General features: G+C 39.6%; 1 protein-coding gene across 1 annotated transcript; it reads right to left on the bottom strand.

Moving 5' to 3' along the window:
- Positions 1-33: 33 nt before the first annotated feature.
- Positions 34-26071, bottom strand: LOC149831057 (TMV resistance protein N-like). Its single transcript, XM_090013641.1, has 6 exons — positions 25514-26071; positions 22289-23411; positions 19685-19888; positions 16979-19361; positions 16512-16864; positions 34-267 (listed from the first exon to the last, which is right to left on the bottom strand). The coding sequence occupies exons 1-4, from the start codon at positions 26011-26013 to the stop codon at positions 18381-18383; spliced, it is 2808 nt and encodes a 935-aa protein (XP_089869767.1). The 5' UTR covers positions 26014-26071; the 3' UTR covers positions 34-267; positions 16512-16864; positions 16979-18380.
- Positions 26072-26284: the final 213 nt, after the last annotated feature.

The raw sequence follows: 26284 nt of genomic DNA, 5'->3' as shown, positions 1-26284 counted from the left end.
TCTATTTCCTGTACAATTTATATTTCCTGTAAATAAAAAACAAACCACACAAAAAAATTCATATAACAAGTATCTACGACAATTAATCGTTCCACCTTAAAATTAAGAAGTTTAATTATTTACAATTCAACAATTACAATTAGGAAAAATAAAAAAATAGAACTTCTTCAACACAGTCCTCTAATCATCGCCAAGATTTTGTGCGTCTTCTTGTTCATTGTCTTTATCTGTCCCTTCAGCTCCACTACCCTGATTATCGCTAGCAGCCTACACAAGAAAAGAACAGTCAGTATTGATAAACAAAATATAATGAAATAAATTGCACACTATATGTGATTCTATCATGTGCTCATGTGTGATCTAAGGCAATAAAAAAACTCTATATGTGATTCTATCATGCTCATATGTGTGCTAAGGCAGTCAAAAAATTGAATATGTGATTATAGCATTTTCATATGTGTTCTAAGGCATCTAAAAAAACTCTATATGTGATTCTACCATGCTCAGATGTGCTTTAAGGCAGGCAAAAAACTATATATGTGATTCGATCATGCTCGTATGTGTGCTAAGGCAGTAAAAAAATTGAATATGTGAATATAGCATGCTCATATGTGCTCTAAGGCAGGCAAAGCCAAAAATTTTATATGTGATTCTATCATAAATGATATATAACATGTTCATATGTGTTCTAAGGCAGTAAAAAAACTCTATATGTTATTATAGCATGCTCATATGTGTGCTAAGGCAGTCAAAAAACTGAATATGTGATTATAATATGCTCATATGTGTTCTTAGGCAGTCAAAAAACTGAATATGTGATTATAGCATGCTCATATGTGTTCTAATGCAGTCAAAAAAACTTTATATGTGATTCTATCATGCTCATATGTGCTCTAAGGCAGACAAAAAGTTATATATATATATATATATGTGATTCTATCATGCTCATATGTGTGCTAAGGCAGTCAAAAAATTGAATATGTGATTATAATATGCTCATATATGTTCTTAGGCAGTCAAAAAACTGAATATGTGATTATAGCATGCTCATATGTGTTCTAATGCAGTCAAAAAAACTTTATATGTGATTCTATCATGCTCATATGTGCTCTAAGGCAGACAAAAAGATATATATATATATATATATATATATATATATATATATATATATATATATATATATATATATATATATATATATGTGTGTGTGTGTGTGTGTGTGTGTGATTCTATCATGCTCATATGTGTGCTAAGGCAGTCAAAAAATTGAATATGTGATTATAGCATGTTCATATGTGTTCTAAGGCATATAAAAAAACTGAATATGTGATTCTACCATGCTCAGATGTGCTTTAAGGCAGGCAAAAAACTATATATGTGATTCGATCATGCTCGTATGTGTGCTACGGCAGTAAAAAAATTGAATATGTGAATATAGCATGCTCATATGTGCTCTAAGGCAGGCAAAGCAACTTTATATGTGATTCTATCATGCTCATATGTGTGCTAAGGCAGTAAAAAAATTGAATATGTGATTATAGCATGTTCATATGTGTTCTAAGGCATCTAGAAAAACTCTATATGTGATTCTACCATACTCAGATGTGCTTTAAGACAGTCAAAAAAACTATATATGTGATTATACCTGAGAGGGACCTGGAATCGAAGATCCCCTATCCTGAACAGCGGCCTTGATCTCATTTCGGAGAAAGGGGGCGACGGTGTATTGGAAGTAGTTATTCAGTGATTCATTAATGATCTCGCGTACATCATCACCGGAAAGAATAGTCGGCTGCTTGGAGCTTATGTCGGCGCAAGAAGTCGGTGAGCCGTAACTGGAAGAACCAATAACTGGTGAAGTGTTCATATTACTCCCAAACCCGAACACGCGACCTTTTTTGGGTTCACCTGCTGCAGTCACCCATGCTGTAGGATCAAATGATGGATGCTGAGTAGCGTCTTCGCCATATCGCTCTACCATCTGTTGCTCATATGCCTCCTACAAAATAATGTTTAAAGTATTTATTAATAATTAATGATAACATTATGATAACTTGCATATATATTGCAATGATTATTAATAGAATTAATACATACCGTTGTCGTTCTCGCCTTCTCTGATACGAAGACTCCCGTGGTCTTCCGTTTATGTGTTTCTACAAACACATCCTTATATGGTACACTGCCTCCTTTTTCTGCTTCCTGCGAAGTTAAATGACAAAAGATTTAGTACACAAGTTTGCAACAATACTTATAAAATTAATATTATATATTGATGAGTTACCATTTTCTTTAGGTGGCTCCCAAATGTCTTAGATCCACCTGTGTGTAGATGGGCTTCGGGCATCTTCGATCGATTTTGTGAAGCCTTCGCAGAGCGATTTTTAAATGCATCTCCCGCCCACTTATCACACATTTCATCCCAGTAATCTCTCCTGATAGTAATAGGACCATGGCTCTTCCACAGTAATGGATCATCTACTACGCCAGATGCTTTTTTTGCTGCAGTCTTCATAGTGTGCAGCATGTCTGCAAATCGATTGACAGCCACCTTCTGCCACACCTTCCTTGCATCATTTTCTTCCGCCGTAGTTGCAAAGCGATTCGAAGCCTACAAATATTTTCAGAAAGTTAGTAGACATTGCTTAAATAAATTAAATATGAAACACATTAACTATGAGGAACAACTGTATACCATGAATGAGGACCACAATCTGTCTAACACCTCCTTTGGGTACTCTTTCCATTGAGCAACTGGTCCTGGTAGATGTTGAAGAAGTGAATTCCTAATCTCCCGTACTACTTCTTGTGGCTCAAACCTCGTGCTGCACATGAATTGTTACACAGTAAATATCAATATAAAATATTTAAAAGATATGCAATAATTGAAAACAAAATACTTACGGTCGATTATCGATATACACTATTCGAATGAGTCTTCTTGTGCCAGCCTGAGAAGACCCTGTTTCCTGTGTTGGCTGTTGACTTATGCGATCAACTGGTGTAGGTGGGTCGTGTACAGGCGCATCATCTGTAAAAAAATACATTAGAAATTCTCAGAATGTGCATTTGAACTAATCAAGCATCTAATTAGTTATATGATATACCTATCACAGGAGCCCGTGAAGATGAAGGTTGAGCCTGGCTACTACTGGATGAGCGACCACTATAACCTCCACGAACCATATTCTAACAAATAACATATGTCATACAATACATTCAAATAATTCACATCAAGTATTACAATGCATTCAGGTCATTCACATCAAGCATTGCAATGCATTCAAGTCATTCACATCATTGACATCAAGTATTGCACTAATTCAAATCATTCGTTAATTGCATAAATTATAATACATTCAGATAATTGAAATCATTCACATCAAGTATTACAATGCATTTGAATCATTCGTATCAAGTATTACAATACATTCAAATAAAATTTTTAATCATTCACACCAAGTATTACAATACAACTCACATTAAGTATTACAATGCATTTAAATAGAGGTTTGTAGTATAAGATTTTGCTCACTAGCTTGAGAATTCTTCCTCGTCACTAGTTTGACTTTCTTCTTCTTCTTCTTCTTCTTCTTCTTCTTCTTCTTCTTCATTGTTTGCCCATCCACTTGGTACATCATTTGGATCACATTCCTCTATGAATGTTTCATCGGCCAATGGAGATATGACATGCATTTCATGCGCAACATCGTGACCATAAGCGAAGTCACAGACATCATCTGATTGATAGTAATCACTGTCTTCAGCTAACTCATCTTCCTGTAACTGATCATACTCGGGGTATAGTTTGGATTTCACCTTGCAAACTGCCCACCATTCATTTCTATCTGACTTTTTTATACTCGGATATGAAGTATAATAAACTTGTTGAGCTTGCGAGGCTAATATGAATGGTTCATATGTTCCAAACCTGGATTTATGATTCACCTCCACAATGCCTGAAGCTTTGTCGAGTCTTGTTGCAGCTGGATCAAACCAATGACACTTGAATATCGTAACCCTGTTATTCATGCCTAAGTAAGTCAACTCCATTATTTCCTCTATAACACCGTAGTAATCATGTTCATTTTCACCGTAGCTGCTACCCTTGACACACACGCCACTATTTATCGTTGATTTGTTTATACCGTAGTCTTTTGTATGGAATCGATAACCATTTACGATATACCCGTTGTAGCATTGCACAACTTTGGTTGGACCATTTTCTAAATCACATATTCCTTGATCTTTAACATCACCATTGCGAACCTACGCACAAACATAAACAATGATTGTGATCACGATCAATTAAGTAACTTAGTGTTGTTTATAAGTACAAAATTTATGTTAGCTTCTTTACCAACTGTTTCAACCACTCCACAAACTTAGTTTCACGTTCTTTTTGTACTTCTGCATCAGTGAGATGTGAAACTTCATTTTGCAACTCCAGATCAAATCGTCTGCAAACCACAAATACTTATATTACCGAGTCATGTATCCACATATAGAACATAAAAGGATTTATAATTGAGTTGCATATACATATACAATCATGCACAAACGGTTAAAACATGATTGACTCAAATTATACTCGGACTTCAAATTCATTAGTTGAAGAACTGCAGACAAGATAGTGTGACTCTCACAACCGTTCCAAAGTGGCTCATCAGCATCTCTAAGTAAATCATAAAATCTACTAGCTGCATCGTTTGGTGATTCTTCATCTACGGCAGTTCTTACATCACTAGAACTCATATCAGAACCCAGTTTTGTTCCTGCAGCATCAAATATCAAATTCGTATATGGATTATCGTGCACCACATTCACCTGTGCATCAAAATCGTTTCTAAATTCTTCTCCATGAAACGTCTAGTTCTGATAATCACTCACAAAACCCTTCCTGTATAGGTGATGTCTAACACCATGAGGTTCTACAAATCAATTATTCTTACAAATCTTGCAGGGACACCTAATCCGACCTGTGGGATCTACCGTACTGACACTTGCCGTTGCAAATTCAATAAAACTGTCGACACCATCCATATATTCATGCGATAACTCATTGTCCACTATCCTACGGTACATCCATTCACGGTTTGCAGTCATTCTGTCGTATGATATTACGAATAGTATCCTAACCAGTTAAAAGAGAACCATCAGAATGCTATGATGAAGAAAATATCAAATTTATCATGCAATATATGATGTCATACAATCACAAGAATTATGATGCATGCATTGATAACTTAATATTTTCATGTGCAAACTATTCATGACACGATACATTCATTTGAAGCATGCTTTCAGTATACAATTTCACATGGAAGACATAATCAAATTGAAAGTAACTACATGTAAGCATGGATACAATCACATCAAACATTGTAATACATCGAAATAATTCATATCAAACAAATGTCAAACATGTACCTGCAACAAACACACTTCAATATCTCACTAACTACTACCATGCATAGCATGGACTCCGTACTCCAAAAATAAGAACACATCCATATTCATACATTAAAATCATGCTCAGCATGATCTCCGAACTCCAACAAAGCAGTCCTAGATATCAACAACAAAGCAGGCCGGACACGGCAGGGGGTCGACCCCGGCCGGACACGGCAGGGGGTTGACCCCCTGCCGGACATCAAAAGGGGTTGACCCCCGGCCGGACACGGCAGGGGGTCGACCGCCTGGCGGAGTCGACCCCCTGCCGGAAAACGCAGGGGGTCGACCCCCTGCCGGAAAACGCAGGGGGTCGACCCCCAATCCATTTAAGGTGAAATACGTACCTGCGGTTGCTCCGGGCAGCGGCGGCGGCAGCGGAAGGTTGACGGAGATCGACTTCCGACGAACGGTGGGGGCTGGCAGAGAGGTCGACGGGATGTATAGGGCGGCAGGAGGGAGAGGGCGGCGGGCGGGAGCAGCGAAAGGAGAAAGGAAAAAGAGGGCTGGGGTTAGGGGTAATGCGACATTTAGCGACGGCTTAGCGACGGATTACTTCCGTCGCTAAGCCATCGCAATTCAAAAAACGAAAAAGGCGACAGAAAATATTTCGTCGCCTAGGCCGTCGCTATGTTGCGATGGAATTTTAGCCGTCGCAATTCTGTCGCTAACTGTCGTATTTATTGCGACAAAATATTCTCTCGCATAATCCGTCGCTAAGTAGCGACGGATTGGGCGAGGGAATATAATATGTCGCTAGTTTCGTAAAATTCTACAAACATAGAGACGGATTAATTTCTCTCGTTAATCCGTCGCTAAGTAGCGACGATATAACGCCGTCACTAAATTCCGTCGCTAATCAACTGTTTTTTTTGTAGTGTATTAAATAGGGCTACAAAGATTGGGCAGGACCAAAATAAATGAAAAGTAGTTTCTTCAGCAGCTTGACACAACACACACCAACTTGGAAACTGAAAGCCCAACTTCTTTAAATAATTGTGAGTCTGAACCCTATCATGCAAAATTAACCAAGCCAAGAACCGAGATCTTGGAGAAGTGCCCTTACCCCATAACGCACACTCAGGGAACCAATCTGCCCCTGAGGAGAGCAACGATCTATACACTTTGTGGGTGTGGAACGCTCCATTTGGAGTAATCGCCCATTGTAACCACTGATCATAATTTCCAGCATCCCCAGTTTGATCTCTGAAGGACGATAAGGCTCTCAGCCACATGCTTCGCAAGTGCGAGATCGCCAGACCCCGGGTTCCATGGCGAAAAAGAGATAAATCAGGAGCACCATATTTAGCATAGAGCAAGCGAGCACATGGAGAGCCTGGTTGATGGGTCATCCAACATTGCTTGGCTACGAGAGCAATACTCCTCTGTCTTGGAGCAAAAACACCTAAGCCAGCCATACGCCTCGGTAACACCACCATTCGCCAACCAACCAAATGGCGCTTACTCTTGAGTTGACACCCAGACCAAAGAAAATCCGACATTAAACGACAAATTTGCTTCTTCACGCCCACATGCATCACGAACATTGACATGAAGAATTCAGGGATAGAAGAAAGAACATGTCTGATTAAAGTCAGACGGCCAGCAATGGAGAGATAAGAAGCCTGCCACGAAAGAAGCTTGTTTTTCACTTTTTGAATAGTTGGAGCCCAAGCAGCGAAAGAGAGGCGTTCCACTTGTAACGGCAGACCCAAATATGTCATCGGCAACTCAGAGATTGCATAATTAAAAATTTGTTTACCCACTGCAAGCATAGGAGACTGAACATTGAACATAGTAAGAGAGCATTTGCTATCATTTAGGGAAAGCCCAGAAAGAGAAAGAAAGAACTGGAGAATAAACTTGAATCTAAGCATCTGTTGCACGTTTGCTCGCCCAAAAATAATCATATCATCAGCATAAATAAGAATATGGTCCGAAAAATCTGGAACATCTAGAGGATCTATCAGGCGTTTCTTCGCAGCACGCTTGAGCAACACCACGAGACCCTCAGCAATGGCATTGAACAACAAAGGCGATAGAGGGCAGCCTTGCCTTAATCCACGCCCCAACTTGATCTGGCCACCTCTAGTGCCGTTAATCTTAATCATGGAATGAGCATTAGAGACCAATTCCCTCACCCACCCAGAAAAACGACGACCAATGCCAAAATTGGATAACATTTGAAATAAGAAGGGTCAATGCACAGAATTAAAGGCTTTATGAAAATCCAATTTAAGAGAAAAATAGGGTTGGTCACTAAGATATAAGGAGTGAATGACTTCAGAGACCAAGATGAATGAATGGTGAATCCTCTTATTGTGGATAAAGGCAAACTGAGAGTTCGAAAAAATTTGGTGAGCCACGACCTTCAACCTATTATCCAATACCTTAGCAATCATTCGATAAAGGGCACTCATAACCGAAATCGGGCGAAACCTAGAGATATCAGTGGCAACATCCTCTTTCGGAATTAAAGAAATAATTGCCAAGTGGGTTTGAATAGGCAATCTAGAGTTGCAATAGAACTCATCAAACATGTTAATAATATCCGGCTTCACACAAGACCAAAAAATTTTGAAGAAATCCACATGAAACCCATCAGAATCTGGAGCTTTCCACTCCGACAAACCTTTGATGGCCCTAAAAATCTCATCTTCAGAGAACCTCATTTGCATAATTCTGGCTTGATCTTGCCGAATTGAACCGACAGAAACAGGGCCAATGACACCCTTTGCAATAAGTGAAACCGAATATAAATCTTTAAAATACTGAGTGACAGCTGAAATAACGTGCTGATTAAGGTACGAAACGCTCACAATGGTGATTGATGGGACGACATTCCTCCTATGATGATGAGAAGCATATGAGTGAAAAAATTTAGTATTATTGTCTCCGGCCGCAAGCCATTTCACCCTTGCCCGTTGCTTCCATCTAATTTCCTCTTTGACCCTCCAGTTATTCAAAAGCGTTGATAAGTCAGTAGATCTGTCCTGCAAACTCTGCAGGTGAGAATCAGATAGAGACTCCGGGGAAGACATAGTTTGATACAATGTTGAAATCGCTTGCTCCCAAGTAGCCATTTGATGAAATTTAGCCACATCTTGATTATGGAGCCAAGCTTTGATATCCTTAGCGAGACAAGACAACTTCTCATGACACCGGATAGCTGCCCACTGCTCATTGGAAGGCTTGTTCCAAGAGTCTGAAATAATAGTGTGAAAGTCTAGCTCTTGGAGCCACCATTGTTCAAACACAAAACTCTTGGCTTGTTTAAAACCATCCCCCCAAATAGTGATTAACTGACCATGGTCTGAGATAGAGGGAGCCATCAAGACACACTTGACATCGGGAATGAGATCCAACAAATTTGGAGTGACAAAAACCCTGTCAAGAACTCTGCAGCATGGGCGAATCCTCCTATTCGACCAAGAGTAATGCTCCCCAATAAAAGGAATTGGGTAAAGGTGATGTTGATTAACAAAATCTTGAAAACCTCGCATGGATGGATTGGGAAGAACAAGGTTATTAGAATCCTGGATAGACAAAAGACAATTAAAGTCCCCCATAAGAAAATGATACTTCCCGTTTGATATGACGATTCTATTTAAGTCGTTCCATAAAGCAGGCCTCATGACAGCGTGATTCGGGCCATACACAACAGTGACCACAACCCTCCTGCCACTGTCCTGCAAAGTTAGGGCAACAGACAACGAAAACAGACCAATGTCCAGTTGAGAAATATTTAAAGATTGCTTCCCCAAAATAAGGATACCACCAGCATGGCTTACCACAGGCTTAAAAAAATAGTCAGCACCCCTCCATATACCAGAGGCAACAGAACGAGAAACTTCATCCATCTTAGTTTCACAGATAGCAATCAGGTCAGGCTTCTCCTGTCTAACCCAATTAGCCAAAAACGTACGCTTAGATGGGCAATTCAAGCCCCTGATATTCCAACAGAGAGACTTCATGTCACACAATCTGGAAAAATCTGAGGAGTGTGTGGCCTTGCCGACCTTCGAGGAGACCTGCCATCGAAAGTCGTAACATTGAGAGGGTTGCTCCTCTTGCCTCTACTACCACTGCTGACATGCCTATGTCGAACAACCTCCGTACGCTTAGTAGCCCTCGAAGAACCTGGGGAATCACCCCTTAGACCAGAGCCAACATCAATTGAAGGATCTAAGGAGCCACCTAGGATAGTAGAGACTGCCGAAATGGTAGAAACCATATCGACAGTTATATGAATCAACTGCGATGAGGAGAGAGAGATATCAAGCATCCGGGCTGCCTCTTCAACCTCAACACCCAAAGGTGACAGAGTGAGGGACTGTCGAGGAACTGGTGGAGCGGAATGGAGAGCCACACACCTCCAAAAACTACACAAAGAATCAGTGACGGTAGAGGCAGTAGTGGTGGCCTCATTGGCGGCTGACGATAAAAGAAAAGGAACCGATAGACCAATAATCATGCATCTGTGAGCCTCAGTGGAATGAGCATTAAACGCCATAATGTGAACCGCCATGTAATCAAAACGCCTCAATGGAAAAATAATGAAGGACGATAGCAAAATTGACCTTTTCCCACCTTTTGCATGACTGCCTAACCAAGCTGCCAATCCACCTCGAGAAGGGGCCCTAGTCGTGAAAGGTACTGAGTCACTGACAGAGAAATCGTGATGGGCATGAGCATGGGAAATATTGATGGACTTATCACCGGTAGGATAATAATCAAAACTAGTTACAGCAGAAATCATGGGGCCCCCCGGCAGCACGTTCGATGGTCGTTTGGCAACGTACGCCGGAGGTGATGATATAGCCAGAGCGGTATGAGAAAATGATTTTCCGGTGAACTGTCTGGGCAGAGCATGAGATAACTGGACCGGGACCCAGATAGTCCCAATCTTGATGGCACGAAAAGAAATCTTCGGCTCCTGAAGATCTTCAATCTGCACCCATGGCGAAAAAGAAGTACGTCGTGAAGGTCGCTTAGAGCTCTGACAGGCAAAGTGGCTCCCCAACACAGGAGATTTGTGGGAGTGAAGAGGCTTTCCGGTTGAATGGTTGTGAGGAACACTTATTCGCCTTCGCTTCCAAAAAGGATGACGCCGAGCAAGGAAAGATGAACCACACCTATGGCAATCAAAGCATTTCTGAAAATTTAGAGAAAAGCATGAAGCGCACCACCAATCTCCTGGTCTAGCGCGACGCAACTGAGATCTTGTGCTAAGGGCACAAAAAGAGCGTTGCCATGAAGGTTGAACCTGCTACCAGCCTCGATCAGTGACCCAATGTGGAAGCTCCCGAAAAAAGAAAGGCGGGTCAAGTAGCGCCATGACAGAACATGCTTCGAGAGGCTCTCTCCTGACGATACGGATAAATTTTCTGACATCTAAGATATGAAGAGAGCCCGCATCCAGGCATGAACCGAAAACATCCGAGAGATTGAAAAATAATCGATGCTTGAGTCTGAACGGTAGGTCAACATTGAGACCCCACCGTCGAAGGGAGAATGTTGCACCCCAGTCATTAAGTGCATCCTGAATGATATGGAGGGCCCTCCGATTTTCTCCCAAAGAGCGATCAGAAGCAAGACCCCAAAAAACACGCGACGAGTAACTCATGAGTAAGAAAGGATAGGGAGAGAGCACCTGGCTGTCGGAGGGATGGTCGACAGATGCAGTAGGAGGTCGACCTATTCGACCTATTCAGCAGTCAAAACGCCAAAGAGCTTGATGCCTGAAGGATGGTGGGCGATTGCAGATGGTGTTGGCTCTGATGCGGTGAGGGATGATGCTGTAGAGGAAGGGCGATGGTGGCTCTGATGCGGTGAGGGACGACCCTGCGATGGCAGGGCGAAGCTGGCATCGGAGTATTGCATCTCAGCAACGTTGGAAGAAGACATAGGCAACTCCCATGGGAATAACAATACGTGATCTCAAACCACAACGCCGATCGCCGGTGGCTGAGTACCGACGCAAATCACCGGTAAAACCACAACAGCTGTCTGAGGGGAAAGGAGGAAAAGCTGGGCAAGGGCAAGAGAGGGCTGCTACACTGACTCGAATGTCGCCTTCACCGATCACTGGATAAGCCTCAGGTCCACATCAGCAGCGGGAGTTGAAAGGAAGGCAACCAAAGATCTATAGGAGCTGTGGAAGAGGGGTAGAAGGAGCGATGCCGCGGCTGAAGGGACAGAAAATCAACCCTAGGGTTCCACACCTTCATTGGAAACCCCCAATCTCATGACTGAAATGATCACACGACTGTGGATCTGTGGATGCGCAAGGTTCGGAAGCAGCAGCGTCGACCTCGCCGGAAACGGCCCCCGGATGTGGATATTCCGGCGAAAACCGGTGTGGTTTTCTCGGATCTCCGATGGATCTCGGGGTGGAGGGAAGGATGAGGAGGAGGGACGGTAGATGAAAGGGGAGGGACGGTAGATGAAAGGGTGGTGTTTGGATGAAAGGGCGAAAGGGGAGGGACGGTAGAGAGAGAGAGAGAGATATGCATATTGGTCCTAGTTTCTGTCAGAACCTGCATTTCCTACTCATAGAGTAATACATGTTCCTGTTTTTGGTGAAAAAAACACCCATATCTGTCCAAATCTTTAGAAACAGCAGATCCTAAATTTCTTGACTTGTCTTTTTAAAAAAAAAAAAAAGACAGCAGTCCTACTACCCTTTAGAAGATCCATAGGATCCTCGCTTAGATTCTGCTTGGCCGGCTCCATCACTCTTGTTAATGGAAACTAAGGAAAATTTTCAAATGCCCATACTGCTTCTAAGTGATTTTAACTTGAAAGTCAAATTTTGTGTGAAATGACTCTTACCATCTTCTTTTTAATTCTTGGTGTGATGAGTATCGTGCTCCAGAATAGGCATATATCTCACCAAATTTTAAAGAGTTACAGGGAACCAAAATTGCCCAGCAACAACTCGAAAGTAACTGAAAAGTTTCAGGAACTTCAAATTTTCAGTCTTTTTGAATTATTTAAATATATGTTCATGTCCACAAAAATGAGAAAAGGGCAGCTAGGAATGCTGGCTGAATGAGGATGCCAACGGGTCAAAACAGTAGTTTGTTTCCATGGAATATGAGTTCAACAAAAGAAACAGGCATAAAAAGCATTTTGGCATAAAATGGGTTAGCGGAAAGGGCCAGTTCTCCTAACATCATCTAACAGGGATGGATGGGCACTTCTTTTGAAAAACCAGAGCATCGACTGACCTTGTTGACTGATGAGAGACACCATGGAGCAGCAAAAAGGGAAAGAAAATCACCTTCACAGGCAGCTCAGTGCCAAACTGGTTCAAATATCCAATGAGCTGTCCTTCTTTGATCATATCGCCCTGGTTATTTAAAGCAAAAGAAATTCGACAAATCAAAAGTTAATACTCCTTAGTAATTAGTGAAGAAGAACAGGAAAGATCAAAAAACAAATTTGAAATGTAAACCAGTATTCTTCAAATCATCTTTCAAGAAAAGGAAAACTGGAAAAGTCTTCTCGTTGAAGAATTACATTTTTTGTTGACATATACTTAGATGAAGAATTGGTACTTAGTAGTGATGTGGTTACAGTTATTGCAAGTTTGCAACCAAAAAGTACAGACAGCAATACCTCTTTACATATGGGGGCTTGTTTCTTCCCTTTAATTGTTCTCCCTCGACGAAATGAGCCAACCTAATACGGTGGAAGCGTACACAATTTTATATTTGGGGTCAGTCAACATTTGAAAACTGTTAGAATACATCACATACCGTAGGAGAATGTATTAGGACATATGCATTAGTTCCAACTCCATCTAAAACTGCTAGCTTGGAAGTCTTGGTTTGTGAGACATTGGCAAATGGATTTGTAGTTGATGGGGAGGATTTCCCTGGTACAGTTGGTGATGCGGAAGCTACAGATTCTACCATTGGCTTAGTTGGAGCAGGTAGTGGAGCTGAAGTGGACACAATATGTGGTGGAGCTTTTGTTGATGCTATACTCCTAAGATGCATCTCAAAGTTTCCCACCTGAAGAAAACTATAAGATTTTGGTACATGATAAAAATAGAATACTGGTATCAGAAATGTTGACTACTTAGAATAAAAATATATAAGGTTATCAGCAAACCTCCAGTAACTTCAACCAGAATAATGCTATATCCACATAAGACTGCAGTGATTTGTATCAGAAAACTGCAGAGGATGCTTTCAGAGGCCCAAGATAGACCACTGATGAAGGTAGAACATTTTCACTTCTGATAGAAGTACAGAGCTAACTAAAGAGTCTGTTTATCTTATATAGGAACAGCAGGGGGTCGACCCCCTGCCGGAAGGTAAGGGGTTGACCCCCTGCGTTTCCGGCAGGGGGTCGACCCCCAGCCGGAAATGCAGGGGGTCGAACCCCTGCCGGAAAACGTAGGGAGTTTTAAAATTTACCTGGCGGCGGCGACGACGACGGCGACGGAAGGCTGACGGGGATCGGCAGCCGGCGACGGTGGACGGTGGGGGCCGGAGAGAGGCCGACAGGAGGGAGAAGGCGGCGGGAGGAAAAGGGCGGCGGGCGGGAGCGGGAGCAGCGAAAGAAGAAAAGACAAAGAGGGCTGGGATTAGGTGTTATGCGACATTTAGCGACGGATTAATTCCGTCGCTAAGCCGACGTAAATCAAAACACAAAAATGGTGACGAAATATCTTCTGTCGCTATTTAGCGATGGAATATTTTCCGTCGCAAAAGCCGTCCCTAAATGGTGCGTCCATTACGACAAAATATTCTCTCGCAAAATCTATCGCTAAGTAGCGACGGATTTTGCGAGGGCATATATATTCCGTCGCTATTTTCGTAAATTTCATTGATTATAGTGACATATGTGTTTCTCTTGTTAATCCGTCGCTACCTAGCGACAGAATTATTCCATCGCTAATCACCTATTTTCTTGTAATGTATAGGCATTTTGCCAAAATATGTCAAAATGAGACTAGGGTTTTGGCTTTGATCCCATTCCAGATCCAATAGATCGGATCCAATCTTTAAGACATGTGCTGATCTAAGTGGGTCTACACCTGATCTAACTTGGATTTGACACGATCCAGAAAGTCTGAGACAATCCCAAAGCATGGCGCCAATTTAAGTGGGTTTGGACTTGAGCCAGACTAGGATTCGACCCGATACAAATCTAGATCTAGTAGATCAGATCCAATCTCAATGACTGACACCAATCTATGTTGGTTTAGACCGGTTCTAAATCTAGGCCTAGGTCCAAATATGATCCATTTGCCAAGATAACACTCAAAGAGATTGGCATCGATCTCTTGGATCTGATCCGAATTCAGATCTAGACACAACCTAGATCCGACTCGACCAGACCATGTCAGCGCTAGTAAGTAAAACTGGGGTCGATCGATCAGTGCCAGCATCACTAATTAATTGGCATTGATCTATATCGGTGCCAGTTTGTGTAAGTAGCACCAATCCTGATCAGCACCAGTGCACTCATCTAGCACCGATCTTGGACGAGAATTTAGCGGAAAGCCTATAAATACTTCCATTTGTGCCATTTTTCAAAATTCTTGAGCTTGAATGAACTTCTCCACTTGAGTGCTTAGGTTCTAATGAAAAATTGAGAGCCATCTCAAAACACACATGACAAGATCCTCATCCATAACTGGTTTCCCAGCCATAGCAAGCTCGTGGAAAATAAGCTTAACTTTTTTAACATAGTCATCAATGCTTCTATTGCCCTTCTTTAGACATTGAATTTTTTATTTTAGTTGATGACCCGAGAGCGTGAAACATAAGATTCTGTCAACATTTTTCAGACCTCATAAGGCATCTCAAGACCAACAACCAGCGTATGAATTGATTCGAACAATGACAAAATAATCCCGATCAAGAGATACTGGTCATGTCACCTCTAAACAATAAATTCAGGACTGCATTATGTGGGCTTGGATTTAAACCCATCTATGTACCCATCAAGTAGTTTGAATTTAGAAGCACATAAAGCATGTTATTCAGCGCAGGTAACGAAGGAGGATTAGAACTTATCTCAGAATTGTTGGATGCCATATATAGACTACTTGAAAAAAGAACTGCAGCTATGTTGGCTTTGATACTATGTGAAGGTATCCAAATCACTCCTCTCACGTTCTCTCTATCTCTCAATATATATACACAAACGGGCGCAGATCAGGTCATGCTGAACATATACCCTTGGATCATAGCTTTTTCATGTTAAAATATGTTTCTATTGAAATTTGAAAATTTGGTATGTCTAGGCCATTGATTTTTTCAAACCTCATAAATTCTGACATATACCTCAGAAAAACATGACCAAGGGTCAAATGTGCAAATAACTGAAAAAAATAAAAAAATATTACAATTTTTTTACTAAGAGGTTCCTTACTACCAGCGTAACAAACATTACCCCTATATATATATATATATATATGAATGGGAAGCTGGGTTAGGCAGACCCATCAGTTACACAACATACCATTGGGTTTTGAACTTGAACACATGGGTGACCGTGAAAAGATGGTCGGAACACAGCTCCTACCAAGCAACAGGAGCCCCGATAGTGATCGTGAAAGGATTTTAAAAAGCTCTTTGGAAGCCATCTGACTTAACCATTGTGACAAAGCTTGCCTGATTTATGAAAATCTCTAGAAAATATCATACCTTGTATTACACACTATATTTATGTTTTTATTGGCTATTTATCATAAAAAATTGTGCTTTTTGCTTTTAAGTATTTTTTATTTATATTTCTATAAAATTTATATTTTATATTTTAAATTAATTTTTTTATTACTATGATTTTGCCTAAAAATGCAAAATTTTCAAAAAAAATCTATAATTCACGAGTTTTTGGCTGTCAATATTTTGTGGTTTTTAACTTTTGTCAATATGGATTCAACATACGAAGCCACTAAGAAAAATGTTTTCAATAGAAAATTCCCAAACAAGAAACAAGGCAACTAATTCAGTACAAGGTGAGAGAAAATTTTACAGCAATGCATTTCATTTCCCGCACACCTATAACTAAATTCGATGTTGCCTGTACTCAACTCGTAACCATAAGAAGTTGAAACCCGTATCATCAAATGTCCTTCACCTAAGAAATCCTTAAATTCACTTGTTGGAAATCGGAAGTAGAGTCCAGTCTCCAGTGCTGCTCTCTCTCCTTGTAGCGTTTTACGGAAGACGATCGTTCCGTTCACTATGAGTTCTAAACACACATCAATGGGTGATGTCTCATCAAAATTTGGACTGGAGCGCGATGCCTTTGTCAAATAAAAATTGCAATGCATATCTCCGGGATATCTGATTAACCTCACGCCTTGGACTGGAATCCCAAATAGCAAGTGGGGAACCACACGGCTTCCAGTAATGCAGAAACCCAACAACTCATAAAATGACGCCTGCAAGTCAAAGAGTTAGGCTCTAATCAGTCCAAATGCATATCACGAAATGTGCTACATATACCAATCACTAGGGATGACAGTGGAGGTGGGGGACAAAGTCTCCACCCCTACCCCGTCTAAAAATTCTGCCTTCCATCTCCACGTTTTGATTTTAACATCCATCTCCTTCATCTATTCCCATTTCATGTCTTCCGTTCCCAGTCCAAATGGGGGTGAAGCGGCGTTTCTCCCCGATCCACTAGCATCATTAAAGGTATTTTAGTTATTTTACTAATGGAGATCGGAAATGAGGCCCAAGCAGAGAAGGCATGAATCCATCCCCGTCTCCATCCCTGCACGGGTTTTGATTTTAACCTCTATCCCTGTTAAAAAAAAAAGACCGTGAAGCAAGAAGGTACCTACCTGTGACAATCTGCTCATAAGGTCAAAACCCAGGCTTTCACACCCACTCATGTCCAACCATTTTAAAGACCGGAGGCTTTCAATGCCTGGAACGTCAGTGAGATACTTGCATCCTGTGAGTCTCAATTCCGCTAAACGCTTCAGGTTTGAGATGTCTGATATTTTACTCAAAGCAGTACAATCTGAGAGATTGATGTAAAGAAGAGAAGAGGGAAGCGGAGGAAGAGACCCGAGCCTAGAGAGGCCACTCAAGATAAGACGTTGTAATTGAAAAAAATCACCAATAAAATCCAGATGGAGTTCCCCAAAGGCTCTTGAAGATGGCTCAGGAAGGAAATCAACCTTTAGCTCCATCAAAGATTTCAAACATCCAATGGAATCTAGAAATTGTTCAAGCGAATTGCAAAGCACTAGGTATAGATGAGTTAGGCTCGTTAAGTACCTAATGGAAGCAGGTATCTCTTTCATTAAAGTGCAGCCCTTCAGGTTGAGCTTTTTCAAAGACTCCAACCCACCGATGGAATCAGGAATTTCTTTCAGAAAGGAACAATTTTCTAGAAAGAAAATACCAAGCTTCTTCAAGTCTCCTATGGAATCAGGTATCACTTTCATTGAAGTGCAGCCCTTCAGGTTGAGCTCTTCCAAAGACTCCAACCCACCAATGGAATCGGGAATTTCTTCCAGAGAGGAACAATATTCTAGAGAGAAAATACGAAGCCTCTTCAAGTCCCCTATGAAATCAGGTATCACTTTCATTGAAGTGCAGCCCTTCAGGTTGAGCTCTTCCAAAGACTCCAACCCACCAATGGAATCGGGAATTTCTTCCAGAGAGGAACAATAATTTAGAGAGAAAATACGAAGCTTCTTCAAGTCCCCTATGGAATCAGGTATCCCTTTCATTGAAGTGCACTCCGTCAGGTACAGCTTTTCCAAAGACTCCAACCTTCCAATGGAATCAGGTATTCCTTTCAAAGAGCGACAATTATATAGAGAGAAAATACAAAGCTTCTTCAAGTCCCTTATGGAATCAGGTATTCGTGCTATTGAAGTGCAGGACGTAAGAGAGAGTTCTTTCAAAGACTCCAACCTTCCAATGGAATTGGGAATTCCTTTAAGTGACACAATCATTTAGATATAAAATACTAAGCTTCTTCAAGTCCCCTATGGAATCAGGTATCCCTTTCATTGAAGTGCAGACCATCAGGTTGAGCTTTTTCAAAGACTTCAACCGACAGATGGAATCGGGAATTCCTTTCAAAGAGCGACAATTTGCTAGAGACAAAATACGAAGCTTCTTCAAGTTCCCTATTGAATTAGGTATCCCTTTCATTGAAGTGCAGCCCGTCAGGTTGAGCTTTTTCAAAGAATCCAACCCACCGATGGAATCGGGAATACCTTTCAGAGCGCGACAATTTTCTAGAGAGAAAATGCGAAGCTTCTTCAAGTCCCCTATGGAATCAGGTATCCCTTCCATTGAAGTGCAGCCTTTCAGGTTGAGCTTTTCCAAAGACACTAACCGACCCACGGTGTCGGGTACTTTTTGAAGTGATTTACACCTAAGTAGGCTCAACTCCTCCAAGTTCTTTAAGTCTCCTAATGAATCGGGTAGCAGCCTTAACGATCTATAATGATGAAGATTCAGCACCCGTAAAGGCGTGAATTTTCCGATGAAGATTGGTAACTGTTCCAGTGATCTGCAGCACTCTAGAGGCAATTGAGGCAGGTTCTTTAACCTTCCTAATGATTCAGGTATTCTTCTTAGGCCAGAACATCCCTCAAGGTCAAGACGTTCTAGGGATTTCAAGTCCCCTAGTCGTTCTGGCAGAAGAGAAATTGTTATGCAATCTTTAAGGACGAGGACTTGAAGCAACTTCAGCTCACACAGACTGTTAGGTAGTCCTTTTAGTTCCTCACAGCCCTCCATACTCAAGAAAACCAGCTTCTTAAGACGCCCGATTGATTCATCAATTTCTTCCAGTGACGAACAGCCACCCAGCACCAGCTTTTTCAGGCACTGGAGATGAGTGAAATCAGGAGTGCGCTTGAGTCTCTGACAGTAACTGAGATCGAGGATCTTTAGCCTTGGAAGCACCTGCAGATCAATATTATTATTATTATTTTTTATATTAACAAAAACATTACATGCATCAAAAACATATGAGAAACTGGGAGTAAAAGAAAGGGTGAGCTTGTTCAATGTTGTTCATCACTAGGATGCATGTGACTCAAATTCCCATGACCAAATGCCCATCACTCATTCTTGGTACCTTAATCAAAGGCACAAAACTCGTTGGCTCCGCCTAAAATAGGCATTTGAATCATGGGGGTGCTTGCTGCTTTTCCATATTTGATTTTGCACACTGAAGAAGAAAATGCACGAGTGTTTTTATTCCTACTATTTTTTTGACTACTAACCACGTTACCCATTGCTCGAAAGCCACCACAACTCAACGTCAGATATTTTAGATTCCCATAGTAGCTTTCATCTTCATACCCATAGTAGCTTTCATCAAGCATTTCGAGATTGTTCATTGCTTCAGATGCCTCCTTGCTCAAATGCTTATGTCCGTTGCCCATATTCCGAAAAGTCATGCCTTTTATGAGAGGGAGCTGGGATACCTGCACAAATAAGAAAGGAAACAGACCTAATCGGGTTACCCAGAATGCGAGAACGTGCATGTTTCGACTCATCAAGCAGACCTTGAGGGTCGCATGCACCAGCTCATCCACAAACTTGACTGACTGGATTTTATAACCCTCGCCGAGTCTGTGCAATCAAACTAGAGGGCGATGGCCTCATTGAAATGGAATGAATACGGTAAGCTGAACACCGATTCAAATCGAAATCAGTTGCAAGGGAAACTCTTCTTAAGGGTCTTATGTTTTCAATTCATTCCTTTGTCATGCTAACATATGTTAGGAAATGACCTTTCTACCTACCAATGGATCGAAGACAAGGATTTTATCAACAAAAAACTGCATACGTTCACGAAGCCTTCTTTTTTTATTGATTGAGATAACTATAATAATGAGTTTATGTTAAGAACTACCCTCTAAAAGATTTACAAAAGAAAACTCTTACTCTTATAGACCTAAGAACCCTTACTCTTAAAACTTAAATTTTTTTAGGATTCTAAGGCATACTGCTCTTGAAACTAAAATCTTATCGACACTCACCTACCGTAACTCTTTGTACCATCATACTTAAACCAAAACTCTAAGACTTAGACATTGATCCTATATAACTTGATACTATCACACCCATTTTTTTTTTTTTTGCTACACCCTTGCCCCCCCCCCCCCCCCCCCATGAATCCTAGCTACGCCACTGGGCGTACGTATGAATATCTGGCAATAACATTTTGCTTCATAAACCATTTACATCTTACAATCCAGATCATATGTATCCGTTGACTTCACATATTGATTTGAAAAAATAAATTATTCAATATTTTCAAACGCCCATCTAATACCAAAAAATTCAATATTCACAAAATTCCTCTTATAATCCCCACCGTAAAAACTGTTTCTGGGTATAATTTTGAAAAACAAACATGATTCCTATCAAATAAACTATGTGGTTGCATCTATCAAGTTTGATTGAGAAGATGCAACCTGCACTTGTAGTTTCTAGTAGGTGCTCTTATATATATATATATATATATATATGGATTTTCAAACCTAGTTTTTTACTAACCAAACTAATGGTTAGATCTACCAAAAAAGTGTTTTCTACTATATTGCATGTACTGTGCTCGCAGAGTATAGGAAACTTATATTGAATGGGGGTATTGGATTTTTGCCAAAATGGATGGATTTTGCAAAGCTGTGTTGGGTTTTATGTTGTATCTTTTATGTTGTTTACTTGTGTTCCTGTTGTGATGGGGTCACCCCTCGTCACCAACTACCCCTACTTGTACTAATTCTTCCTAACCTCTTTGTTTTTCCTTCATATATATATATATATATATATATATATATATATATATATATATATATATATATATATATATATATATATATAAGCTTGTAGACCAGCCTAGTTTAGTACCCTTGGGGCACACGGGTAGGCAATGAGTCAGGCATATGGGCTGGGCCGGGCCCCTTGTCAAGACCTATTAAAGATGCATATAAGATGTTGCATCTATTCCAAACTAAAAATTCTTATTCTTAGTCCCCGTTGGGATAACATGAGGCAAAACTAAGTTTCTTAGAAACCAAGATTTGCTTTCAAATAGGTCGGCAAAATATAGATTTGTAAAAACGTGGAGATTTTCTTGGCACGTGGGGATTTTTGGAAAAACTTTGTTTATAAAAATATAGTTTTTGTCAAAATTTATTATACATAAGTAAAAAACTACCAGCAAAAGTTTATAATAGATACTTATGGGTGGGTGAGATGATATCTTAATGTGAATAAGATATTGATTGGATATGAGTACAAGGATCCAAAAAGTAGCCCAATATCGATGAGGAAAAAGAGTCCTTACCTTCTCCAACTCTAGCTAAAAAGCAACTCTCTTTACTTGACAACATACTTGAAATTTGGAATGGTTGGACCAGTCATGTGGGCTAATAAATCTGCTTGTTCACATGGAGTTTCCCACGTCAGCACTACTTTTTCGAACTTTTTTTCCACTAATTTGTTTGTTGTTGACGAGGTTTTATCATTCTAAGTTATGTTAATATCGCAATGTTTTTGCCATAAATTCACAAAATATTAAGATTATGAGAGATTTTGAAAGCCTCACGATATTAACGGGATTTTTACGCTTTGGAAATAAGTCTCAAAAATATTGCGCCATTTTCAAAATGTTGGCATTATTTGTTACTATCTGTATATATATTTGCTCAAAATTCAGTCAAACCTGTGCCTATGAAATCAATCTTGTGTTAATGACCAACTTTTTAATATTATGAAAAATAAAATATATATAGAATACGCCGTAATCATTCTGATGCCAATATTCAAAGTTCTAATACTATGCAAATAAAGATAGAAATCAGTTTAGATCATACCTCTGCTTCCTCCATCACCCTTTCTATTTCATCCGCATCCCATAGCCTGCTGTAATTTTGAGGTACGAAATGGCCTTCTTCTTCTCGAACTATAGTCCTCCCCATATCTCGAATTTGGTCATGCATTCTAAAAGTACCTATTTCATCATCAGCATCAATACTAATGAGAGACTTGTGTTCGAGAACTTTGAGTGACAAGCTTGGGGAATAACAGCAATCCTCCCACATGTAAACTGGAAATTGTTTCTCCTCTCCAATAAAAAAACATGCTATGTCTAAAAATATGCGCTTCTCGAATTCCGTCAGTGAATCGTAACTTATTTTTAACTTTTCATAAATGCCTTTATTTTGAACTCGTTTCAAATCTATCAACATTTCTTGCCATTCTTTTTCATCTTTTTTACCATAAAAGAGTGACCCAAGTACTTGAAGAGCTAGTGGTAGCCCCCCCGTTACTTCCACAACTTCCTTAGATAGTTCTATAAAGTCTGCCATTGGTTGAACATTCCCAAATGCATGGTGACTGAATAGCTGAAGTGAATGCTCATCGTTCAGTTCTTTAAGGGCATAAATTTGGTCTTCCTTCAGTCCATGATTTACGAATACGTTTTTATCTCTTGTTGTAACAATAATCTTACTTCCCGCACCAAACCATTCCTCTTGCCTTGAAGATTTTCCATCGGCTATAAATGCATCAAGTTGCTGCTTGTTATCCACGTCATCAAGAATTAGGAGAACTTTCTTACTACTCATTCTTTGCTTGATCAAGCTAATTCCTTCTTTAACATCATGGATGTCAATTTCTTCTTTTAAAATGTCAGAAATTAGCTTTTTTTGTAGTTTGGGAAGTCCCTTGGAATTTTCACGAACATCTGGGATGAAGCAACTACCATCATATTCAGTAGATAGCTTATTATAGATGGCCATCGCAATTGTCGTCTTTCCGATGCCACCTTGACCACAAATTCCAATAAGACAAACACCATTTGTTTCCCTGTCCAACATCTCCAACACTTCATTTAATTGAGAATCGATCCCAATTAGAGGATCTATGTCAAATGAGACCTTTCTTAATAAATTAGATACATTCTTGCATATAAGTGTGATCAGTTTTGCCTCATCCCTGCAAATTGATGACAACAACAAATAAGTAATTCCAAAGCTTGAAGAACATTATCCAACTTTATATATATATATATATATATATATATATATATATATATATATATATATATATATATAGGGTAAATATTGGTTACTAATGAAGGTAAGGAACTAACAAATTGAAATCACTCTTTTTTTTTTCTTAAAAGAATTCTAATTTTTTGCAAATCAAATTTTAAGGATGACGGCAGGTTTTTAGTAGGAAACTTATTTTTAATCATGTGATTATGACAAGTAATTAGTTTTTTAAAGGGGTCCAAAAGTCAACGGCCCACAATGTGCCAAAGTTTAGTAACTCAAAACAGATATTAAAGGCATAGAGCTGGAAATCATAGATTTAAGCTTTATTGACTCAAATTGAGTATAAAGATGTGTTCATCAAGTTTATCTGCAAAGGATCAAAACTTAGATCATATTATTTCGATCTAAAAATAAGACTTTTGAGTTGTGAACTATAATATTGACTTTTTTGAAACTTTGAAAAAACTACTTAAATGTCACAATTCAATTATTTAAAACTCATTTAATGGCCCATAATGTGCCAAAATTTTAGAACTCAAAAAATCATGCTTTACATCAGAAAAATATAATTCAAGGCATAATCCTTTCTAAACAAACCATATTGAACACATCTACGTAATTAGGTTGAGTTGATACATCTCGCACCTATGATTTTTAGCCTGTTAGTTCATTGACTTTATATATATATATATATATATATATATATATATATATATATATATATATATATATATATATATATATATATATATATTGTGTGTGTGTGTGTGGTGGGGGGTATATGGTTGTTCTGTGTCATGGTACCATAGGGACTACACACTCATGGTAGGATAGATCTAACCATCAAATAGTAAATCTAATGATAAACATGATTTATTTAGTATATTAGAAGGTTTTGTCATGTTTAATACATCATATATAAGATTCTATTTTTTATACCATGAAAATCAATGGCTCATAATTCATGAAAATAAGAGTGATTTATAAATGATATAAAACATCATATTTTAGTCAACTTTAACACATGAAAATAATAAATAGAATATATTAAACATGTAGATCTGTGTAAACCAAGGATGTACCACCATAAGCTGGTGGTACAATAACTCCATAGATGCGGCCTATATATGTATATACAGTGATACAGGGATAGTGTTTGCTACCCTCATGGGTGGATAACAATTAGTGAAAAAATGTAATTTTTTTGAGTTTTGTTGCACATCCAACCCTCCATATGTGACTACATATCAAGTTTAGCAGAAACTAGTCTTTGGATCATGTGCCAACATTGTACCAAATTTCAAAACCTCAAAAAGACATATTTTTATGTCCAAAAACTATGATTCTAGGAGGGTAGCAAATGCTATATATATATATAATGAAAAGCTACAAAATTGATACGGTGCTAATGGAAACATGTTATTAGGGTTTCGGTGTTTGTTTCCAATTCTGATCCCACTGATGTGTTCAATATGATTTTTTTTTTATATTTACACAAAGAAGCCACCCTTGGGAACAAAGACCTAGCCGCACTGGCGCTACCTGTCGTCCTTGTGGTCACTGTCCTTGTAGGGTTTACCCCCTTGCTCCCAGGGAGTAGCCACACTTCTGCTTGCATAAGAGCAGACACCCATGAGATTTGAGCCTAAGACGCTTACCTTGTAGCCTTGGCTCCCATCCCACTACGGCAAACCCTTTTGGGATATGGAGTCTCAAAAATTTACTAAAAATAAACACTTCGATCATGCATTTTAGATAAAAAAAACAGCATTTATTTAAAAATAATTATAGGTCGTTGATTTTTTCAAACCTTATAAAAACCTATCCATGTATTGGAATCAAATGCTCCAAGAAGTGATTTTTATAAAGACAAGCAGATAGATCACATATGTGCTCAGCGTTTTGAAAAAACACCGAAAATCCAATTGCAATATATATATATATATATATATATATATATATATATATATATATATATATATAGAGAGAGAGAGAGAGAGAGAGAGAGAGAGAGAGAGAGAGAGAGAGGTTGTTACTGACCCATCTGTGTCAGGGAAACAGTACCCAGAAATCTGCCCAGCTCTTGTCATGGCGTTTCTCAACGCATTAACATCCAATTCTTTATTGCTCTCGTGGTTTTTAACGGCTTCAAATGATCCCGTTTGATGTCGGACATCAGAAGGATCAACATGAAAGAACACAGGAATGATTGGCCTCTCTTTCTCAGCGTTTTTGTTAATCTCCACCATCTTGGCTATCTCCATTAAACACCACTTGGAGTCTGCATAGTTTTTGGAGAAGATGGGCACAAAAATCTTTGATCCCTCCATGTACTTGAACAGTTCACTGATTTTTTCGCCCTTTTGCAAGTCCTCACTGTCTATGAAGGCTTTTATGCCATGCAGTTTCAGTCGTTGGTAGAGATGGCCAGTGAAGCCCTTGCGGGTGTCCATCCCTGAAAAACTTAAAAACACATCAAACTCAAACCCACCATGCTTTGATGGGTCTGCTGCCTTTTCCTCCATGCTCTTCCTCTTCATATCACACAAGCTACGTGATGGTCTTTCTTCTTAGATACAGAGAAGCTATTAAACGGGAGTTACAATCTGCCCAGTCTTAGTCCAACCTCTACCATCCCTTTATAGCCGAGAGAGGTAACACAACCATAAAGCCTCTCACCATCTTCTTTTTAATTCGTTTGTTTCTTTCATTATTGAAAGGAAAGCGCGAGGAAGCTTCCCTCCCTCTTGTTTTCTCTTGCTTCGCTTTCTTATGACGTCAGACTAGAAGAAAACGTCTTTCCAAACCCCC

Source organism: Nuphar pumila, chromosome 7 (assembly GCF_984573655.1).
Source record: "Nuphar pumila chromosome 7, dmNupPumi1.hap1.1, whole genome shotgun sequence".
In the NCBI taxonomy this organism is placed as follows: domain Eukaryota; kingdom Viridiplantae; phylum Streptophyta; class Magnoliopsida; order Nymphaeales; family Nymphaeaceae; genus Nuphar; species Nuphar pumila.
The sequence above is the reverse complement of the archived record's forward strand: the minus strand, read 5'-3'. Positions and strand labels throughout refer to the sequence as shown.

Excerpts from the sequence above, each read along its gene's own strand:
- LOC149831057 (XM_090013641.1), bottom strand. The coding sequence starts at position 26,013 with ATGAAGAGGAAGAGCATGGAGGAAAAGGCAGCAGACCCATCAAAGCAT. Across the intron at positions 23,412-25,513 it reads TGTTTCCCTGACACAGATGG|GGATGAGGCAAAACTGATCA; the intron begins GTCAGTAACAAC and ends ATCAATTTGCAG. Across the intron at positions 19,362-19,684 it reads TTCGAGCAATGGGTAACGTG|GTGCTTCCAAGGCTAAAGAT; the intron begins GTTAGTAGTCAA and ends ATTGATCTGCAG.